General features: G+C 30.5%; 1 protein-coding gene across 1 annotated transcript; it reads right to left on the bottom strand.

The window, feature by feature from the left end:
* Nucleotides 1-13283: 13283 nt before the first annotated feature.
* On the bottom strand, nt 13284-14696 carry TRIADDRAFT_54311 (uncharacterized protein; the record flags this gene model as incomplete). Its single annotated transcript, XM_002110345.1, has 2 exons — nt 13284-13475; nt 14187-14696. 2 exons carry the CDS (start codon nt 14694-14696, stop codon nt 13284-13286), a joined length of 702 nt encoding a protein of 233 aa, XP_002110381.1.
* Nucleotides 14697-22360: the final 7664 nt, after the last annotated feature.

Below are 22360 nucleotides of genomic sequence, written 5' to 3'. Positions count from 1 at the left end.
TGCATTACCTGGAACTATAACAGTCTTTGAACATCGTTTATTAACAAAACAGTTAGTAGCAGATAAATTAGATATTAGTAGCATAGCTACTGGAGTATATTTACAGATTGATTCCATATCATGTAACAAGGTGAGAAATTATACCATTTTACATGTTGCACTAATACGTTCAAATTAATTGGTAGATAATTTAGAAAAAAAACATCATTTGTATGATGTAGAATGATGAACGTATAAATAACAGTAATACTGTTTTTAATTGTTATAATTAATCTCTAAGGATATTAACTTTAAAGATTGAAATTAGCTATAGATGAAACACATTTTTTTAACCAAATTTTGTATGTACGCGTTATGCTACGGTGATATTAACTTATTAGATACTGCAGTAATATTAAAATGGAAATGAAGTTCTTAATTAACCTTGGTAGATAATTTCGTCTTACCGTCTGTCATTGATATTTATGTATACCGTATTCTATAGTAAACTATTAAGTGTTAGATAAGATTAGTGATTGATAATGCAGTACAGGCAAGTTTTGATATGATATGAAATTGGCTTGATTTTGCTCATTGAAATCCATATGTTTAGTACTAAATTACCTAGAATTTCCTTAACTTAAACCCTGATTTCGAAGCAAATAGAGTACTTTATTAGCTAAAAATTTGGCTATAAGCATTAAGAGATCGTGACATATTAAATTGTAAAAAGCTTTGTTGAATAGCGTATTAATTAATCATGTTGGGATTTACAGAGTTAAGGTAACTATAATTTGATCGAAAAGTATGAGTTGAATAATTGAAGGTTAGACCGCTAGTTATTCACTTGGATGAAAGGATATGAATTGATTGGGGCTTCTTGTTAATAATTATACAATTCTATACGATATCAAACCGAAGATTAATTTGGTATCTTTAAGTAGAAACGCAAGTAACATCATCCATTAACGTAAACTAGTTAGATTTATTTCGACTAAATACATTAATCTAATTTTTTTTAAATTAAAATAAATATGGTGGGATTGGTGTCATTATGACAGAGTACATATATTCAGTATAGCAAGGATAGGATTAATCTATTAAGATTATACACGTACTGTCATGTAGGTAGTCGATGAGAGTTAAAATTAATTGATTGAGATAAATATTTTACGAGTATGGATTACATAACTGACTTTAGCGTATTGACGTAATAAAACCAAGCTTACACGCTACTTCTTTAACTGCAAGCCGAATTATATTGTCATGATGACTGGGGTTGAGGGTTGGTTTCAATTAATCGTTGTAGGTATTTTATATATTGGATAGCTAAGCGCAAAGTATTGACCTTTGAAAGTTTCTTCTGACGAGGATCGACCGGTATATGGCTTCGTAACAGTTTAAAGGCATCATTGACTAATCTAACTCTCATTCTCTCTCGTTCATTTCTTCTTTCTACCATTTCTGGTTCTTTTTCTTTCCGACGATGCATGATTCCATGGTGGTTGATATTTTTATAATGATTGCCTCTTCGCTGCCTTTTACCATGGCTGCCGCTATCGTTGTTATTATGATGATGATTATTATTATTACTGTTATTGTTATTATGATGATTGTGGATATTATTGTTGTGGTTGATGTTGTTTTGATAAGTGAGAAGTGAGGAATCTATACTGTTATGAGCATCTTTAGGATTCACTTGTAATCGATAGCGATTGCTTGTGCTATACCCTGGCGGTAATTCTCCTTCGTTATTCATTTTTGCCATGGCTAAAGACGATGGAGGAGAAACTGTTGCTATGGGATTAGTAGACATAGATTATTACTGATAGATTGATCCTCTGACTTGAATAGATGGTCGTCTTCTTTCTTTAATATCGTCTAATACCCAAAATTTGCCAGTCGCAGGAGGTGATAATTTATATTGTAGTGGCTAAACGAGTTCATTCGTCGTACCTTTTATACCTTCCATCATCTCTCGATTGATCTATAGATCAATACATTGATTCATTTATTCAATCATACTCATTCTGTGATTGTTATATAATTAATTCAAATTATTGGTTAATATCCATTTTCTTATTTCTTTTAATTTTATTGTTATTTTTTACTATTATTTTAAGATAGAAACGATAATACAGTTTTTCTTGGCATTGCCAATTGTACGCCAATAAAGAGTAAAGCAAGTCAAAAGAGAGAAAATTGCACCTGCTGTTAGTTTACTTTTTTATTAGCAATATCAACATGATATCTTTTGAATTTTAACTACATTTATTAGAGGATTTTATGGCTGTAGATGTCTATCGATGATTTTAAAAATGGATTTTCATCTTATTCATAACTGGTTTGATCATTATACCCAGGTTCTGTGTCTATTTTTCGCCTTATCAAACAGACAGTAGACGAATTGAAAATGATCCTATTCATACAATTATTGACGTTCCTTATCGGAAAAATAGCGACAGGATGCTTATCTATATTTTCTCTCATTAAATTCCATGTCAGAAATGATTAGAATGATTTAAATAGAATACGGATATCATTCTTTCATTCTGGTAGAGTGACTAATCAATTTATAGCCGGTTATATGGACATTGAAATGATAACGTGAATGATTGATAATTTTCTCAACACGAAGACGAGAAAAATTCACATTAACAAAATCGAGGAATTTTCGAATGATTAGAAGCTTTAATCTACTTTTAATCTAATTTTGATCAAAGATTAATATTAACTTTATAGAATCACCAAGCTTTCTATTGCTAATAACATAATACTTTTTGAATAATGCTATGTTAAGATGGAAAAGTACATAACATTCTCCTTTCCCACGGAATTGAGATTGTCATTATTCAATTAACAAAATCAAGTAAGGTGCGGAGCTGAGAGATTCAATATAGCATCGGGTTACTATTCAAATTTATGGAGCCATTGAATTTCATTTATGCAAGTAGACGAATATTTTTTTAAGCGTTTTAGTCTCTTTATATCTATTGGGATAAGCTAAGTAATTATTTAATTATTTATCAATCTGGTATCGATAGAAAGAGATTTTAATTAATATTAGTGTGGTGCTCCAATGAAAGTGCGTGTTTTATTAGCTGTATATGTTGATCTGGAGGACGAATTATCCAACTTTTCGAGTTATGAGAAAATTACTGAAACCAGTGCCTAAAAGATCTGATAGAGAAGGTTCTTCACCTTTATAATAATGGTATTTCGATTAAACTCAGACTAAGAATGATGTTAACTATATATAGGTCTCGTGTAGAATTAATAAATTTGTTAAGGGGCAGGTTCTAAGATTAGAGATTAAATGTATGGTGGAATAGAGATTTTGATCTACTCTTTGCATAGTACTTCGATAAAATAGCGAGTTTCGTTAATGATACTTGCCGATCTAGAATAAGTTTTGGCTATATGACCAGTATTAAAACTAACAATAATTAGAATATGCGTTAGAAGAAGATATTTAAATTGGATAAGCATGTTGATAGATGAAATAATAATGAATAATATTAGTTATAGCGTATAAGTCAATCTAGCTAGTGATTTATTAAATGTAATTATGTGATAGTTATTATAATTGTATAATCACAATTAAAGTTATGAGTGCGAATAAAATAAGTAATGCGGATTTGGTTAACCTTGTTATTTTCGTTATAGCATTATGACGGTCTCTTAATAATGCCTTTTCCATTTTTTGCGTAAGTTAAAATTCTAAGCTTTCAAATCATTATTAATTATGCATACAGACCAGGCATGAGTCTATTTTGACTACATTTATTTGTACGATAGGAACAAACAGTATTACATTAAAAGCCGATACTGAGAGTGTTTAAGCCATATTTGATTTCTTTTATTCTGTAATTTAGTATTTAGAATCACTTTTACGTTAGATTGAAAAATGAATGCAACCATTCAGAGTATTATCAGTAATAGAATGAAGATCTGGATTGATTTTATTTGATGATCATTGTTTTAAAATTAGCAATTGAGATAGAGTCATAACGGGAGCTCAACAATGTTGCTTTGCGATCACCTTTATAATATCGCCTGAGTATTAGAATTGATTTTTGTACCACAACTAAAATTGATAGAATGATTTATCAGAGCGAAGTTGGCATGTTATTTATAACTCGCGTAGTTGTATATCCCAACATATTTTTACATAAGAGTTCAGAGGCCTTGAAGTACGGTATCGTATACAGGTAATTTAAATTTCTTTCCCTTTGGATGCACAATAGCTCTGAATTTGCTCTGCATGTAAATTGTCGTGCTTATTTGAATGTAATTAAAATATCGTCAGATTTGTTGTTTTTAGTAATCAATCGTATTCATGGTGATACCGTCGATTGAATAATCGCAGTTATTTTTTAATACTGTTCAATATCCCTAATAATTTAGGAATAAAGAATAAAAAGCCCATCTTAAGCGCATATAATTGATTTTGCATGGCTATCGTTGATCAGAATGCTATTCAATTTGAGAATCGATCATTTTTTGTTTTGCTATGTCACATTGTTAATAGTCTTTTAATAATTAACGTAATAATTAGTCATATTTTAGGGGTGTTTCGATGCCATGAGCAACATGATTACCTTTGACCGGGAACAATGTCATAGCATCACTGTCTATATGACGCTATAAAATTTAGGATTCATTTATTTGCCTTTACAGTTATATTAGTTTCTTTTAATACACCGTATAACGTCTAGAATTACACGTTTAAGTTAAATCTTGTTAGGTATTACTCACGTATTTCAAAGTATCAATCATACTAACTAATACGTCTATGCTCATAGTTTTAAGAACTGACTTTAATCCTAGTTTGTTATAATAATGTAAATTATAGCTGAATGTAATCCTTTTTCTATGATGTTTCTCCTCTGTTTTACTATTAATCTATACAGAAGATAGTACGTTCATAATTTAAATGCAATTGACAATATCATCATATAGAGCGATTCTGCTATCCACTCTTCGCATCTTGGTAAAGTATAATATGAATATCTACAGAACTGATTCCGATTTACCTACTGCTTGGAAAGTTGTTAGGCTACATTGAAATAGGATCTAGTAAAAAGCAACATTCTGATAATATTAAACAGATATTTGTTGATTTACGTGTTTGTCGCAATTTCACTTCTGCGACAAGGTAACGTACAGTAAAAGTCTGTAAGTAGCTACTAACTTAAACGCCCTTTTACTTAACGTTAAACACACAAGGCAAAATACTGTAAAGATGAAACTTTTATTAGCAAAGATACATCTACAACTTTTTACCACACCACTCAACTCAAATGTTCCCGTTTATGTAGGAACCGTCTAATTTATAAACAACAACAGTATTATTATTATACCTTACTAGGAGAAACATCTCGAACTGAGATGTTCCTTACATAGCTTTTCTATCAGTAAATATTTTGAGGCTCTTACTCATACTTAATCTTAATCTAAGCTCGTAGGTTGTCTAATTCAACTATCATCAACTAGAACTTCAATCATCTTACTATTATCTATCACACAATAACAATCAATATCAAATATGTAATGAACTATTACAAACAACATCCACGTTAAGGCATTACTAATCTTACCTAGCACTACAAATATGGATATTCTCCATACCAGCTGCTACTGTACTTATTAAACTATCCTAATGACAAGGCAAATCCGTAACAGTGTTCAATATTGATCATTACTATTTATTTTCATTTAACTAACGAAAATTTAAAGTTGAGTTTAGCGCGGGGAAAGGAAACTTTGTGAGTCAGTAGAAAATGTCGCTACTTTTTAAGCGAAAAATATGAACGGAATAGACAGCAAACAGTGATATAGCCGAGGGCTTGATTTATTTTCTCATGTTTTCGTGTGCAAGAATATGATAGAAAATGACGAAACCATGTACCAACAGTTTATATTATTAACAACCATTTGCCGTAGGCTAATTTATACCTTAGAAATTAATGTACAATAATTTTTTAATCACTATTTCTCAATAGCGAGATTAATTAAAAAATACTCTGAATACGTGACTTAGTCTACACCTGAGTTAAGCTCAGTACAGTTCTTTGTATCAACATCAAAATTTATTGATTTCTCACATTTTACTTATGGAATTTTAACGTGATAATGATATTGCTATATAGCGGATGAAATTACTCTGATTTATAAAATAATACATCAATACTTCTGATATTACCTTTAGCCATAGTTTTCTAAGTTTTATTGAGCTTGTTTGTCCCTTATAATATAATAGATATGCGAGTATAGTCTGATACACTATTCCTTCATTTATGCTTGTATTCATAGCCTGATATCAATTCTTTGTTATGACTTGGTCCGGTTTTATGTAATTAGCTTGTCATAGCAGCAGAAACATGATATTTTATCCATTCATGTTTCAGTTATTAGGGTCCGATATCAACTCTTTATCATAACTTCATGGAACTTTCATGGAATATATGTATCGTAAAAGCGGAAATATCATGAAGTACTGTTCCTGTTATGATTAAATTATAGTCCAATGTCTACTTTTGGCGACGCTTTTAAGGAGTTCTGTACAGTACATTTTCGCGATAACGGAAACATGAGATCTTACTCTTACTATTCTGCTTGCAATTTTAGTCACATGACAATTCTGGTGATCATTGAAAGATGTTTACAGAATTGGTATTATAAAGGAAGCATGATTTGCTGCCTATCTTTCAAGGCTTAAACTTGTAATTCACTAAGGTAAACTTTTGCTTATTATTTCGTAGAGCTTATGGAATTAGTTTACGATCATGGTTGGGAGAGATGGTTTATTCCCCTACCTTAATGCCTTAATTTACATCAATCTTTTTTATAAATTTCATAATTATTTTTATGGTATCATCGCAGCAATAGAAACCCGATAATGATGTGCTATCTTTTTTATGGGCAAATCTTAATGCTGTGTATATCAATGTGAGTGGGTACAAATTAGACAATGACATTATAATAGTAGTCCCGACCATGAGAAATATTAGAAGAAAAGGAGGCTACAGATTTAAGAATCTTATTGTCTTTTATGCAAGAGATTCTATAAACTGATAGCCTATTGCTTGTGGCAATGATTAGATGATAAATGAGAAATACGCGTAAAATCGATCGCGGAAGAATAAAAATGATCAGATGAATTTTTAAATGAAAGAGAAGGAAGTAGAGAATGGAAAATATATGGTAATAATAAGATTAGAGCTGAATATAGAAATTACTCTTTATCGAATGACTTAATTAGGTCGAATGATTGCACAATTAATGCACCATACCAAAATTAGGCCTCATCAGCTTATAGTTGATAAATGAAAAGAATTGATGGACTACACTCTTATTCATATTGGAATTGTAAATGAATTTGACTCGGTAACAAAGCCTTATCCGTATAGAAAGGGGATTTACAACATGACAGTAAAGTACTGTAATGTAGGTTATAATCGTACAGTTACCGTACAACTTCATCAAAATAAAACATCAGCTGTCAGTACTAATGTCAGAAAAGTAGTCATAGCTGTCATCTAAAATTTTTAATAAGCGATTATGTTATTTTTATAAAATTCGAATTTTAATTAGAAAATTTAGAGTAGAGAGTAAAAGAAAATTCTTGAAAGAACTTGTTGAATTCTAAAGACCTTCGATGTCGAATTGTTATAAGTGAAAACGTTCTTCTTTTTGTTAGGTTGTTTGGTCGTTGAAGTTTCACTTCTGTTTTTTTTTTTATTTCTTCACTTGTAATACTTAGAATTAAGTATTTGGAAAGTTGCTTTGATCTATCTCTCTCACATTTTTCTAAATAAATTGTTGATCGGTTATTTACTCAATCTTTATTAGGTGTCAAAGTTTCGTTAAGTCGACCAAAGTACCAAGAAAGTAGAATCAAAGTTTGTTAGAAATTTTTAGCTTGATTTCTACATATTACATTTCATTATATAATGAAGCTATCCAAGTCGATATAATAAAATTAGCTGATAATTGCATAACAATGACTAAAATGGCAGAGAAAATAGCTAAAATTTATTTTGCGATTGAGTTTTTATTGGCTCTATGGTTGTCAGTAAGTTTTTAAGATCATCAAAATTGAAATCGAGGTTCGGATTTCTTGCTGTTATATGGCAGTTTAAAATTATAAATAGCACATTTGAAAAATAGTAAACTAGACGTAAGAAGTTCTTGATTTTGGTAATCGAATTAAATGAAATTTAATTAGATTATCTGTTTGATAGTTTGAAGATATTTTAACGAAATAAATAATAAATATAGTAATGTTTTAGCGATTCGTGTTTAATACTGAAGGAAGAGCATTCAAGCAACATTAATGTATATCAGATTGAAGATGGGAAGGGCTATCACGAACGAGTAGTATTTAATCATTCCAACTTACCAGTTACATTCAGTGATAGTTATTTTTTTCTGAAAATTCACGGTAGTAAACACTGTTACAGTTGCGTGATAAGACACAGTTAACAATTTAAAGTACAGTAAATGCTTCAAAATAAACGATTTACATCAGGTCAATATTTCGAACGGCTCGGAGTGAAAGTTCACATGGATGAGGAAGGGGCGATAATATTTCTTCCTACTATTGTAATGAAACAACTACAATACTAAGGTTGTGATTGCACAGATTAACTAATTTATAGTATATCGGACTTTCGAACAGCTCTCAAACTTTGAGTTCACGGAGATTAGTTATTAGCGATGATATTTCATTCTAATACTTTCGCAGAATGAATTCCATCGGCATTAAGTACGCAAAAATTGCAATTCGATGTAAGTGCCATATATCTTCCTTTAAAACGTATCAAGCTGAAATTTTACGTAAATTGGCAGAAAATGATAATATTTCTTCCTAATATGTGTATTATAATTGAACAATGCTGTTGAGATGCGAATACGAAATATTGAAGAACCTAAAGTTCTTACAATATTGGTCCGATAGTCTTAAAGTCGGAGATCACACGCTGGGTAGGTTGCTATAGTTTGGTATAACCGGTTTCGATTTAGACTTCGTTTTGTAAATTTAATACAATCGATTCATGACGGAATTTAAATTATCAAGCATTGAATCCATCTGATCGGAAGTTCTTGTGACAAATTTTAAAAGAGAAATACAGCACCATACTTGGTAATTAAGTAGTTTTTAATAAGAACTTTAAGGCATTTTAGTAGCTTACTGCACATATTATGGCTTAATTAAGAGATAAGATACTGAAATAACCTTATCGATGATAATCTTTTCATTTCTTATGTAAATTACAAGACTTCTTTTATTTATTTTAAGTGTAATCTAATTTGTTAAGATGACGTTGTTATAAAGATTGAGTGAAAAATCTGCTACCACTAATTGAAAAACTGGAAATTTAATGTTTCCTTATATCTGTGATACTTTATGTTGATATAATGCTAACATCTTCTTATGTCGTATTAGCACATTTTATTGTTAGTTATCTTGATGTCCTTGCGATAATAAGTTACTAGTCAACTGGGTTTATCCTTGCATCTTTACCAGCCGGTACCTAAAATAGAAGAAAAAATGTTAAAAAGTTGGCTCATACTGATAGATATCTGTTATAAGAATGGATATTAGACTGATGCTTGGCTTGGCGTATCAGTATTTGATGACCATATAGATGAAATGATATCAAACCTGGTAGATTGATATTTTCTTATTCATCGATGAAAAATGCTTGTTATGGAATAAATAGATTATATTTATTGTATAACAATACATGAGGTGCTTTTAATAAATATTTGGACTGCGGTTCTGAAAACAGAGCGAAGAAAATTATATCAAATCATTATGGCTTAAATGAAAGGCCAATTAAATAGGCAATGCAAACGTGGCATTAACGAACTAAATGAAAAATTCTTCTTTGAATATAACGCCAAAATTATCGCCTGCTTCGGAGATGGAAAGTGATGATAATACCTATTCGCTTACAAAATATCGTAGGATAATTATTGTAGATTCAGCTGGAGTCAGTCCTTATAATAAATGGATCTGTAGAACATGCAATTGTAGTAGTAATAATCAATATTTTACTTATCAGCATTGCTAGTAGTATATAAATATCTATTTCAATTTACAAATATCCATTTAAATAAACACTATTATAAACATCTACTACACAATTTTGCTTTAATGGCATATTAAAAGACCCAAATAATTTAAAAGATATACTGTTTAAACTATAATATTTAATGAAATTGGTTATAACAGAGAGAGTAGGTAAAATTGACCCTATCAGGTTGCTTATATTGAAATAAAAAATGATGAAATTTTATTAGAGAGACAAGAATTTTTGATTCAAGGATTAGAAGCGCAGCCGAAATAAATTACCGTCAGATCAGGAGATTGTTTCTCTTCATCCCATTTTTACCTAGTCCGAAATTGAAGTTATAAATATTTAATGGTAGACTATAGATAGATTAAGATTTTTCGTATTATTCGTTCCCAAGTTTGAGAATTTTTACTTCGTACTTGGATATTGTTACGAGCTAGATATATCCCTAACTTGCAATAAAGATTGAGAGAGTAATTTCTATCCTATACTACTGTTATTTGGAATACCAGTCAATTGCTATTCCAAGACAGATAAGGTTTAACACAGAGAGACCTTCAAAACTTACTAGAAAATCGTAATTTAATTTATTATCGGAGAACACGCCGCTTATATAGGTTTCGGTACCTAAAACCGGTTTAACTACACGAATCACCTCGTCTATTAGAAATTAACTAAATTAATACTTTAAAGAGATTCTATCTGTATAGATTAGACACAGTCTAATCCTATTAAATTTTACTGTATCTGTATTAAAATAATTTATGCTTAATAATAGTTTAATAGATGCATATTAAGCTATCCTACTAAGATATTTCCTCTGACCTTAGGAATTGTTCTTTAAACTTTAACAATCTTGGAAAAGATAGATACAATGCTGTTTAACTACTTGGCAATTAATATTTTAGTCTATCTAATCCTAAATTAAGGATATCAACTGTTAACTACTAAAGCTAAAATTAAGGAGACCGTAAACATTTCTGAGATGTAAACACATATAAAACGTAATATAAAAATAAAGTACACGTCACGAATATTACTTTCGTGACAGACATATACTATAGTCATGTGGAAGGGTTCGAGATAGCATTTTATCTTTCTTTTGCTCGTCTCTATTCTTGATCTTTTTCTAGAGATTAGGATAATGAAGATCTTGTCCTCCAATTCAATAGAGTACCGCGATGTTATTTTTTTCATAGTTTTGTATTAGTCGGTTCATGATCGCAACTGTAGTTCAAAAATTGTAACTGGCTCTAGGCCAATTAATTGCTTTCACAACGCTATATTTAGAGGCTGAAATTAATATGTGGCTGTTTACTAATCTATATAAATGGATTATACCGAGTGTAGATCGATGAAACTAGTTAGCATTGACGATAAGGAATTGTTAAAAATTAATCAGGAGCTGAATATGAAGGAGCAATAGGAAGATATTTTTTAGCCGAAATGATGCATAATAGAAGATATATTGCATTTTAGGTAGTCTATGGAGCGATATTCATAGTTAAAGAGATGCAAAAGGTTGTACGCTAGACCGACGGCTGTTTCAGTACTGGTAATATACGCGTATTAATAATAGAAAATGTATTTCTTCATTTTAGGGTACTATTAATTACTGTAGACTCTTAGTCAGGTTTGGAACACAGATTAATTGTTGTTAAAGGAAAGGAGTGATTTAAAAATGAATCGGTATCTGAAAGATTATCAGCTTAAGAGCTCTAGGAAGATGGCTTTGCAGATGCAATACATAATTGAAAATGTCTTGATTAATATATACCGTAAGTTCTAAATCAAAGAGATGAATTAGATGGTGATTTAGACCGAAGGGTCCTGTGATTAAATCTAAAGTGATAGTTAATCGAAACTGTTGTTAAGAATGAAGATAATAATACCAAGGTAAAGGTACAGAAAGAATGCAAACTATCTCTAATTGTGTTCTAATAAACAATTTCCTACACCTTTATTTACTATTAAATTATACCTCTTAGTATTGTAATTAAGGGTTTATTTCATGTTGGCGGATAGTTATACTAAAGTCTGAGAGCATCTTCATTAATAAATCCTTAGTACATTTTCCATAAGACTTAAAATCACTGTTGGTAAACAGATTAATGATCAGGGTACAAACGAGTAAATAAGTGAAATGATTCATTGGACTATTTAAATAAGAATTCTTCGATTGAGCTCTTTCCTTACGACTTTGCATATTTTTACTTAATTCATTTCTATCATTCTTAAAATTTGATATTATTAATAGTTTAGCAATTTCTTGTAGCAATTTAAGAGATGAAACTAACTAAAATTTTTTCAAATATATTTTACAGTCATTGAAATGATCATCTCAAATCTAGCTAGCAATTATAATTTATCCTATGTTTTATGGCATTCATGCTAAGTCAAAAGTCATTTCCGTCTTTTGAGTGGAAAAATTCTTTTATTCAATTAACCTACTACAATATTTATAGTTAAGCTTATAGCTAGAAGCAGTCTTATGTATTTCAATGGATATAATAGATATCTCACTGAATAGCTAAAATAATTTCGCAATGAATAGCGGAATTCTCAGTAGGATAGTTGTATCTAGGTTCACGGAAAACTCGTGGTACATTGAAAATGTTACTTAAACGAGCAACTATATTGCAATTATTAGCTATATGATTAAGGAAACTGACGCAATATATAACTAACAATAGGTTATAATTTCATAATTTTATATATTATCATATCATTATTTGTTTCTAATTGCAAGTATGCTACGATCGTGAATAAAATCTTGAGGCATTTTGAAGGCAAATTTTAAAATTGCCTTTATACGTAATCATAAATAAATTAGATAGTATAAATTTATTAGAATACAGAATATCAATTCGATATTGACCAATTGGCAGTGGTATTTTAATCGTGATTAAATAGGGCACTATGAATCTATTTTTAAATATTTTCTTCCCAAATAAATTATTGATTACTTTTTAGCGGCATAAATCTAATAATGTACGGAATCTATTATTTATAAACAGTCCATAATGCATTTTCCTATATTATTGCGAGTAGTATAGAATACTCGTATTTTATCTCAGGTGTTGAGAAAGTTCGATATATTATAGTAACTACCTCCGTCGACCCACTTTAATAGAATACATGACGAACTACTGTATTTAAATTTTAATGTGATGTGAAAGAGAGTTTTTTCATTTTAATTAAATGGAAAAATTGATAGTCTTATTGAATCCATGCTCTATTTCCAGAGATGTAGATTATTATCCTCAGATGGCATAGATAGTCTAATTCAACGTCTGCTAACTCATAAGTTCTTTCATTTACGGAATCAGAAATATTCTCTAGGAGTACTTCAAAGTTGATATATCCCAAATTAGTCTTGCCTTTCACATTTGATTTCTTTAGCATGCTCTGCTAGAATAGATTGGGATGATTAAAAGACTTTATCATTTCTATTAGCTCAGAATTATGTTCTGACTTCTTCAGAGCTGATAACTATTTTATTGTAGCAGATGGTTTTTGTGCGGACCCAAGAATCATAAAAGACCAGCGATTATAGATCTTGATGAGATTAACTGGTTTAGAATAATATAGTAAAGAAGGGACTATTTCCGTTAATGGCTTATACGGTAACTTATTAATAATATCATTTTAAGGCGTTTGCAACTTAAACAAATGTAAATTTGTCCAAGCCTATATTTTAAGAAAGGTTTAGACTTTATATAATAAAGGGCGAATTCAGTTAAGGTTTTCTAGCGAATCCAGGAATGATTACTGAAATTTTAGGCTATTGTACAGCAGATTGATGCTGTTTTGACCAGATACTTCGTTATATATCAGTATTGATTAATTAATATTATGCCATTTCTTTATGCTATAGTAGATTGTAGTATATTAGAGTTTGATTAAGAGGAATACCATATTCTGCTTTATCTTTTATCCACAAGTTTAATCACAGTGAGGTATTTCAGAAGTCTTGATAAACACCCATAATTTAGGAGATCTTTACATTATGTAGATGTTTTCTGATGTAATGAGATAAATTATGATGTACAACTCTGTTCCATTTCTTAGAAAAGGCTGGAAGCAAAATTATAGGATTTATGCTGTAGGTATTTGACATACACGAGCATAAACTTTTCTTCTAGGTGCTTCTGGAACAGTTTGCTTTTCTAGTAGCGATTGCAATTGTTTGATGTATTCTATAGCCGATCTTAAAGTTTTGACCTTCGATAATTTGCGATTTTCGGAATCTGTTGGGACATGCTTGCGTAATTCACTAAAGCCATCATTAACCAATTGGACACGGCGTCGCTCTCGCTCATTGCGCCGTTTGGCCGTAACAGATTCTTTAGATTTCGATTTTTTCAAATGTTTACGCTTCGATTGATTGTTCAGGTGCACTGTAGTCTCTTCTTCATCATTTTGGTATGAAGAAAGGACAAATTGGTTTGATTGATGATTTGGTAAATATCCTGAAGATGTATCTAAACATGGATCTGATTGATTCATTGTAATTGTTGTCGACGTTTTTGATGATGATATTGAAGGTATCGATGAATTTGTAAATGAATATTGCGAGAGATTAGAGTCGGAATCGACCGGTGATATGGAATCTACGGATAATGGATTCATGTTTATTAGTTCGTTTCTTTCTTTAATGGATATTTTCATAAATAGACAACGGTATGCTTGAATGATGCAATATTTTGGAAGCACTAATCATTTAACAAAAATAAAATTTAATTAGTGAGAGGTAAGATTAGAAGATCGTTACATTACTTTGAAAAAGGATGATTATGATCAATTTGTTTCAATATTTTCATTTATTTTGTATGTAAATCAAATACAAAGCAGAAGTTTAAATTTACTATGATATATACTGTACCATTGCATTCAAAAATATTAGCAGTGTATAGCGACAATACAGGAAAATTTAAAACTACGAAGGTAATTCAAAATAAATTGATTTCAGTTCGATCGCTTTGAATATCAATAATCCGTAAAAAGCCGTAGGTATGCAAGATTTTCCATTACTTACAGCATATCGAAACAGTTAAAATTTAGCAATAGTATTTATGTAGTATTATATAAAAGAAAGTTCTATTTTCTTGCTAACGAGAAATGGAAATTTACGGTAATCTGGTTGATGTGATCGATTGATTGATTACTCGTAGTTTTAAAACAGAGGTATTATTCGATTTATGAAGCAGTGACGAATTAAATTTTTATCATATTTACTAAAGAAGTTGACCGAAACGTCATTCTTTAATATAATTAGGTCTATGTTGCCTAGTCTAGTTTCTATTGTGGTTGATATAGTAAGCAAATTAACTTTTCTCGTCATGCCGATGGTTAGAGCCGTATAAGCCTTATGAAAATTGTTAAATCAGAAAATCTATTTTTTATTAGCTATTGAGATTTTTGTTCGCATCATTAGGTTATGAGAAGTGCAGTAATATTAATTTATCGTGTTATAATGTTATCATATCAGCTAGATACAAATATAAATTAAGTAACTGGCACATTGAGGCTTAAAATGAGTTTCAAAAGATATTGATAAATTTAGAGAATTTACGATGATTATCGTAGTAGATAATGATATCAAGTTATGAGAGGAATGGTTAAACTGCTATAAAAATTTACTTCTTTACGGCTACTCGAGAAACTTTATTGGTATGATTTGATTGTGAGAGTTACTGCAGTCTTAATTTCTCTTGTGATATTGTTGTTATATTGGATACTAGTCACTTTCACTAATCTTTATATGAAGTTGTTTTAGTAATATTAACTATATTATTTATGACTAGGGAAGCTTGATAATGATAGAAAATGAAATGACTGAGAAAATTTACTGTATATAGAAATCAGATTTGTGTTTAACTTTTTGTAACACGTGTATCATAGCATGAAAAATCTCTAAAATCTTGATTGAAGATGATCTATAATTAATAGTAGATGATGAATTTTTCGATAGTATAAGAACGAAAGCCTTTGCATATTAGGTTGCGTAATTTTCTTGATTTACGTGCAATCTTTATAAAATCGGATTAACCTACACCTGATTTAATACGTGTATCGTAGCTGGAAAATTTTAATTTTAAAGAAAAGCTTAGATAGAGGATGATTTTTAGCTTATAGTAGACAATCGAACCATTAGATAATTTTAATTTTGCAACAACTAAGTACCGTAACATGATGTTGAGTGCTACACGCTCTTATTAATGTTTAGGCATAGTTATTTAGTACGGCTGTCAATTTAGTGAAAAAAAATATGACTGCATTACGAGTCTGATATATGTATATTTTTTATGTAGAGCTAGTATAGATAACATTCCATGATTGAGATAATATTCTATGAATAGAACTACGAATCTACGCGTTTATTGAGGAGTTTAAAGCCATTTAATTGCAAATTTACTAAAAAGGATAATGTAATTTTAATGATTAGCTATCAAAATGAACTTAAAATTCGTTAAAGTAAGAATAAGTTGATGTTGATCTGTCATCGCTCTTGACTGTTTGTTATGATATTCAAACAGTCAAGAAAACTTAATTCAAAATTTTTTTCGGCTATGCACCTTGTCATATTCCTCTAGGTGCTGGACAATAAAATAATTGCACTTTGGATGACGAAGACAAGGCTATCTACTTACTAGACTTATTCAAGGTACTGCTTGCATCTTTATTAAATTAAATCAACAACATTCTACTTACATAATTGGGACCAGTAAGATCGATAATCTGTCTGATAAACTTGGCGATGAGATTAATTAATTGTGAGCGATCGCGTTAATTGGATAAAGATAGAAAATTTCCTATTTTATAGGAAAAATAGTTCTTGATTAGAATTAGCGTCAGTGAAGAAATTCCGAAGTTGATTTGAAACTATCCGCTGGGTATAGAACTAAAAGGATGAAAGTGAAATACTCAACAATTTAAAAGTAATAATTTACCTTACTGAGATCTTCCTTATATACCTAATGTTGCTTATATGTCAACAATAGGCATCATGACAATAGCTTTTGATTAATGAACATAGATCAAAATTATCTTTCAGTATTTTTATCTATTGAATTGGTTAGGCTAGATGATTAAGTCAGACTGCAGTTGAGAATAGAATCGATAGAGAAATTGACTGTCTTTGTTCGATGAAAAGGATCAACGGATAGGTAACTTTTCTGTGAGAAACAATGTCAACTATTTTATCCCTACCCAACCCACTGCAACATATTTTCATCTTTATCTATTATTATAAGGTTATGTATTGTTTGAATACAGACTATCTTCGACTCTAACATTTATTATTCAGTTGCCAATGATTGTCGTTATTGAGCTAAATAAAACAGACGAAGTGATTATTGTTATCTACTTTTTATCCTTTCGTCTTGATAATCAACATCCTGGAGTTTAATTAAATTCCCATAATAATGAGAAAACAGCAACAATTTATCGACTCGAACTTAGTTTCGCCGACTAGCGATAACAGCTCCATCGCAATGATGGTATGTGTGGGAGGAAACTAGCTTTATAAATAACCGGAATCGAATAATATTTCCGTACACTTGCCATCCTCTCTAAGGGAGAAAGTAATTCTCAGTGCTGGATAGAGTCATCTTAAACGATACGGAGCTGATATTTCTATCATTTTCACATTGAAAACATAATAGTAAAAGTGCAAGTGGTTGAAGAAATGAAAGCGAGACGTAAAACTTCATCGCGCACGCGTAATGATACATTCCAGAAATGATTGTCTATTGTTCATTGCATTCGACGCATGCGTGATTCTTGTCCATTCCAGCTCCAAACAAAATTCTAAAATAAATAATCAAAAATCAATGGAATAATTTTCGCATCTTTCTAATTGATGATTTTAGAATAATTTAGAAATAGTTAAATGTCGCTGAGAAAGAGAATATCGAATTAATATCATATTTTTTTTAATGGAAGAGATATACTGTCAGGATTCGACGGCTACAATTAAAGTTGTAAAAGAATGAGCATGGAACGGATTAGGTGTTAATATTGCTTGTGGATATGGAACGTGCTCTCGAGTTTTGGAAGGTTTTTTGCTAGAGCTGTTTGCTAGTAGAATTGGATAGATTGTTAGAGTTGTAATTCGTGTGCATAAAATGAGATTAAATGTCTACATTGAAAATTGAATTTAGAAAGGATTTATTATGCGAAATAATATGCAGGTTATATCTTAATGGACTAAGAAACACAATCCGGGTTGTAATTTCTGCTCTAGAATAGACACGTATCTAAAATAATTTGAGGCCTTTCATGGAATAATATCGATTATATAATCGAAACTCTTATGGTAAGGATACATTGTATCAAAATTGGATACACGATCGGTATAACAGATTACTATAGATTAAGTATACTGTATACTGTAATACAACACGGTATAATTGAATTGATTGAATACTTATATGGAATAGGAAATCAGTTTATCAGCAATTGATCATATGAAGGAAATTTTATATCAGAATTGGATAGGTGATTGGTTTTCAACCACTTCAGAGTGGCTTGAAATCGTTATATTTTAATATTTATATTACTTTGGTCGTTATCAAATCAAAATATGCATACAATCAATAATGACTTCTAAGTTATCTTCAAGTATCAAACTTTCTATCTTTTTCCTATCTTATTTAAGCAAGTAGTTAGTAGTAGTTTCCGACAAAATGCTAATATTTTTTGATTAAGTAGTTCTAACTTTAAAATAATACATCTCTTCAAATATAACCTAAAGAGTATCCTTAACTATTTCTACTTTTAAAGTATTACATCTTAAGTAATCGTTAAAGTGGCATTTCGAGATACCTTATCACATTATTTCTTGGTTATACCTGAATACTGTAGGTAGTAAAAAGTTACAACAGCATTGAAGCTAGCTAGCATTATGACTGTTATTCAAGGATTAATAGCAATTTCCCAGTTCCAAAGCTATAGCATTGCTTATTATAAACTTGCTCCTATCTATGAGCACTTTTGGTTATTTACCTCATAGTCGCCTCACACCATACCATTAAAAGTAAACATATTACCATTAATAATACATATCTACTTTATAATTTTATGCTAACAGAACTAAGAATAGTAGATAAAGGGGTGGGAACTTATTCAATAATTTTCCCACTAATGTGAAACTTTTTCACCTGATTTCGTATCCCTAAATTAATAGGAATGTTCATGTTAGAAAGTTGATTAGCTATTAGTAATTTAATATATAGAAAGAATTGAACAATGGTAGTTTTAAATAGTCATTTATATAATCTTCGAGCGAGAGGTCGGGTATGCTATCAGGTGGATAGAATAGGGAAGTATTCATTATCTCCGTATTATCGTAAACATAATGAGATCTTTCTTTACACAATTCTACAATTTGATTGTTTGATATTGCAGTTTATAATGATGGGAATATTCTGTATTGTTATCGGTGATATTCGGTGAGAGAATAAACAGCAGCAGGGTATTTTATGGTATAAAAATGAACCTTATTGAAATTCTTGCTTTTAGAAACTAATTCTTGTTGGATAAACATCACATTTGTTGTGGCATCAAATAGTTTAAATTCAATAACGTTAAGATTAGAATCATTAGAATAAGAATTTATACCACATCTATATAAATCCTTAGTTGATTGTTCGTTTGATAATTCTTCAAAAGCTATGAGTTTTACTACATATCATGATGGCAGCCTAAGTTATTTTGTTAATTAATTAATTGCTGTGTATCCGAAATGAACTGTCGTGAAACTAAGGCTGCATATCTGTAGAGCCGCATAGGATGAGATCAGACGATAATAAACGCGGGATTATTTTAATGCATTTTCTCGGTAATTATTCAATGAATGTACATCTCAAATGTATGTATCTCTATTCATGAGGTCGTTTGATAGATTTAATTTGTATTATGTAAGTAATGCAAATTTTTTTCAATCTCATTAGGAAAATAGCCAGCTGCTTAGTAAAATCTCCGGTGATTGATTCCATTTTGATAGATATTTTCGGTGCCCGTGTATTGGGCATTCAAAGTGGTTCACACGACCATCACATAATTGTGATCGCGGAAGGTAGTTATCATTTTTTATTCATTTTTTTTGTAGTAGTATTTAAAAAATTTGACCAGGCACCATTATGAATTTGTGTACAGATTTTAAGGCAAACTTTTTACTCACACGAAATTACTGAAATTTACCTTACGATAATAAATCTTTGGTCCTATCTTTAATTTCCTGTTGTATTGTTACTTAAATATGTACCACTAGCAACGGATGCAAATTTTGTATCCACCAGTTTGAGTAAAATCAATGCGAATTTTCTACTGAATTTACTATTCCCGCATATTGTAAACTGATGATGATTTCATAATGTGGCAAATGTTTATGATTGCCACCGGTTTGATCAGTATCCCTTATAATTTAAGACGAAATTTGAAGTCCTTAATTTCTTTATTTCTGTGACCAAATGAAGAAGTCATCATAGAGCATTTTTCTTAGCGTAAATTGGCTCACTTTTACTGTCTTTAAACTAGGCTTGATGAAATGATAATTGAGTTTCTAGTATAATGAGGTATGATTTTATTACATGACTTAGCAGTATATATTCCCTTATTTTAATAAAGAATCGAAAGATATGTGATAAAATTTGATGCCACATGGGCATATATCACTTAATAATACGGGATATACCTTATACCATAATATAGGCAATATTAAGCCTCTACTTTAGCCTAATAAAAATAATTAGGCCAATACGCTGTTTCAAAACAACTTGTTGTGTGATTGGTGGCTGATTTTACAGTTTTACACGTATGCATATGCAGAGAGTATAATTAACGGTAGGCAGGTCTAAGTCGGTAGCATTGTTAGCACGGATTGAGAATTATAATGCAGTTGATTTAATACCACAGTCTTTTATGTTTCTTTTTGTACATATTAGTAATGTCTGTCAAATTGAAGTCGAGTTTAGCGGCTGAAAATTTTACGATGTCACTATTTTTATTTACCCTGCTGACCTTATAAGGAGTATTTTAAAATATGTTAGGTATCATTCTCGATAGCTCTTATAATGAGAATCCACTAGTACCGTAATACTCGAATTTTATTTCAAGTTTTTTATCTCCAGAAACGAAATGATTTTAATGATTAGATTACCTCGTAGAGTTTAGCTATATTACTTTAATTACTTTTATTTCTACTTAAATGGCTCTTCAGTCTCTTAAAATTTTAGTATTAAGTTCTAAAGATTGCACGACATGTACACTGTTCATAGAGGTACTGTGATGATCAAACTTATATAAATATTGAAACTACCTTCGAAAAATAATTCTTTCAGCGGTTAACGTACAGTACATAGAAACGTTTATAAATGATAAGTTATGATACCACGCGAAGCCATAGTGTTTTATCTCTGACTTTGCTGATTATTATACACCATATATACAAATATTCAAAAGGCTACCTTAGTTTATTTTGCCGATGGTGTATTATTTCTGTAGCGATTTTTTACGTAGTGTCCGTATTACCTAGCTAAGTCTTACTCTAGTTATAAGTCCGAAGCACTATAGAATGTAATATTAATCTGCATAACGATTCTACAGTCCTAAGTATCAGGATAATTATTCAGTTTATCTTAGCCGGATATCGTTTCTGGGTTCGACTTATTTTCAAGTAAGGAACATAGACTAGAGACTGTTGGATATATGATTTGTATGGTGTAGTGTATTTAGAATATACTGTAACTATATTCTACTCTTAAATATAGACATGTTGTATTGCTCTTATATTTAGACAGATCTACAGTCCGCTTGCTCTACATTCATATATAGACTACTGTATTTAGTTATTACGGTACTCGCTGTTTTCTACAATCATCTGCTATTTTATAATCTGTTATGGTATATGTTGTATCTAATTCCACAATCCTATTCTCTGCAAGTGCTCTATCTTTAAAACTATAAATACCGGCGATTTCTACCTCAGAGATCATTAGCCTCTCAGTTAGTCTTCTAGTTAGTCTCTCACAGTCTAATACTTCTACTCGTTACTCACGACAGCTTGCACGCTAATCTACCGTAACTACCTCACTGTACTTCACATTACTAACCTACAATAAAGCATAACTTTCATAAACCCTTTGTTGTAATAATTGTAAATGGCGACTAAATCTCAATCCTCTGAGATATCGAACCCTCCATCACATATGGAATTGTGATTGATTGAAAATTGGCTATGTATGATTGATTATCCAGTTTATCTTATCCACTTTCGACTGTTCTTACGATGG

The sequence above is a fragment of the Trichoplax adhaerens genome, genomic scaffold (genome assembly GCF_000150275.1).
Source record: "Trichoplax adhaerens TRIADscaffold_3 genomic scaffold, whole genome shotgun sequence".
NCBI lineage: Eukaryota > Metazoa > Placozoa > Uniplacotomia > Trichoplacea > Trichoplacidae > Trichoplax > Trichoplax adhaerens.
Note: the sequence above shows the minus strand (reverse complement) of the source record. Positions and strands in the feature narration are given on the sequence as shown.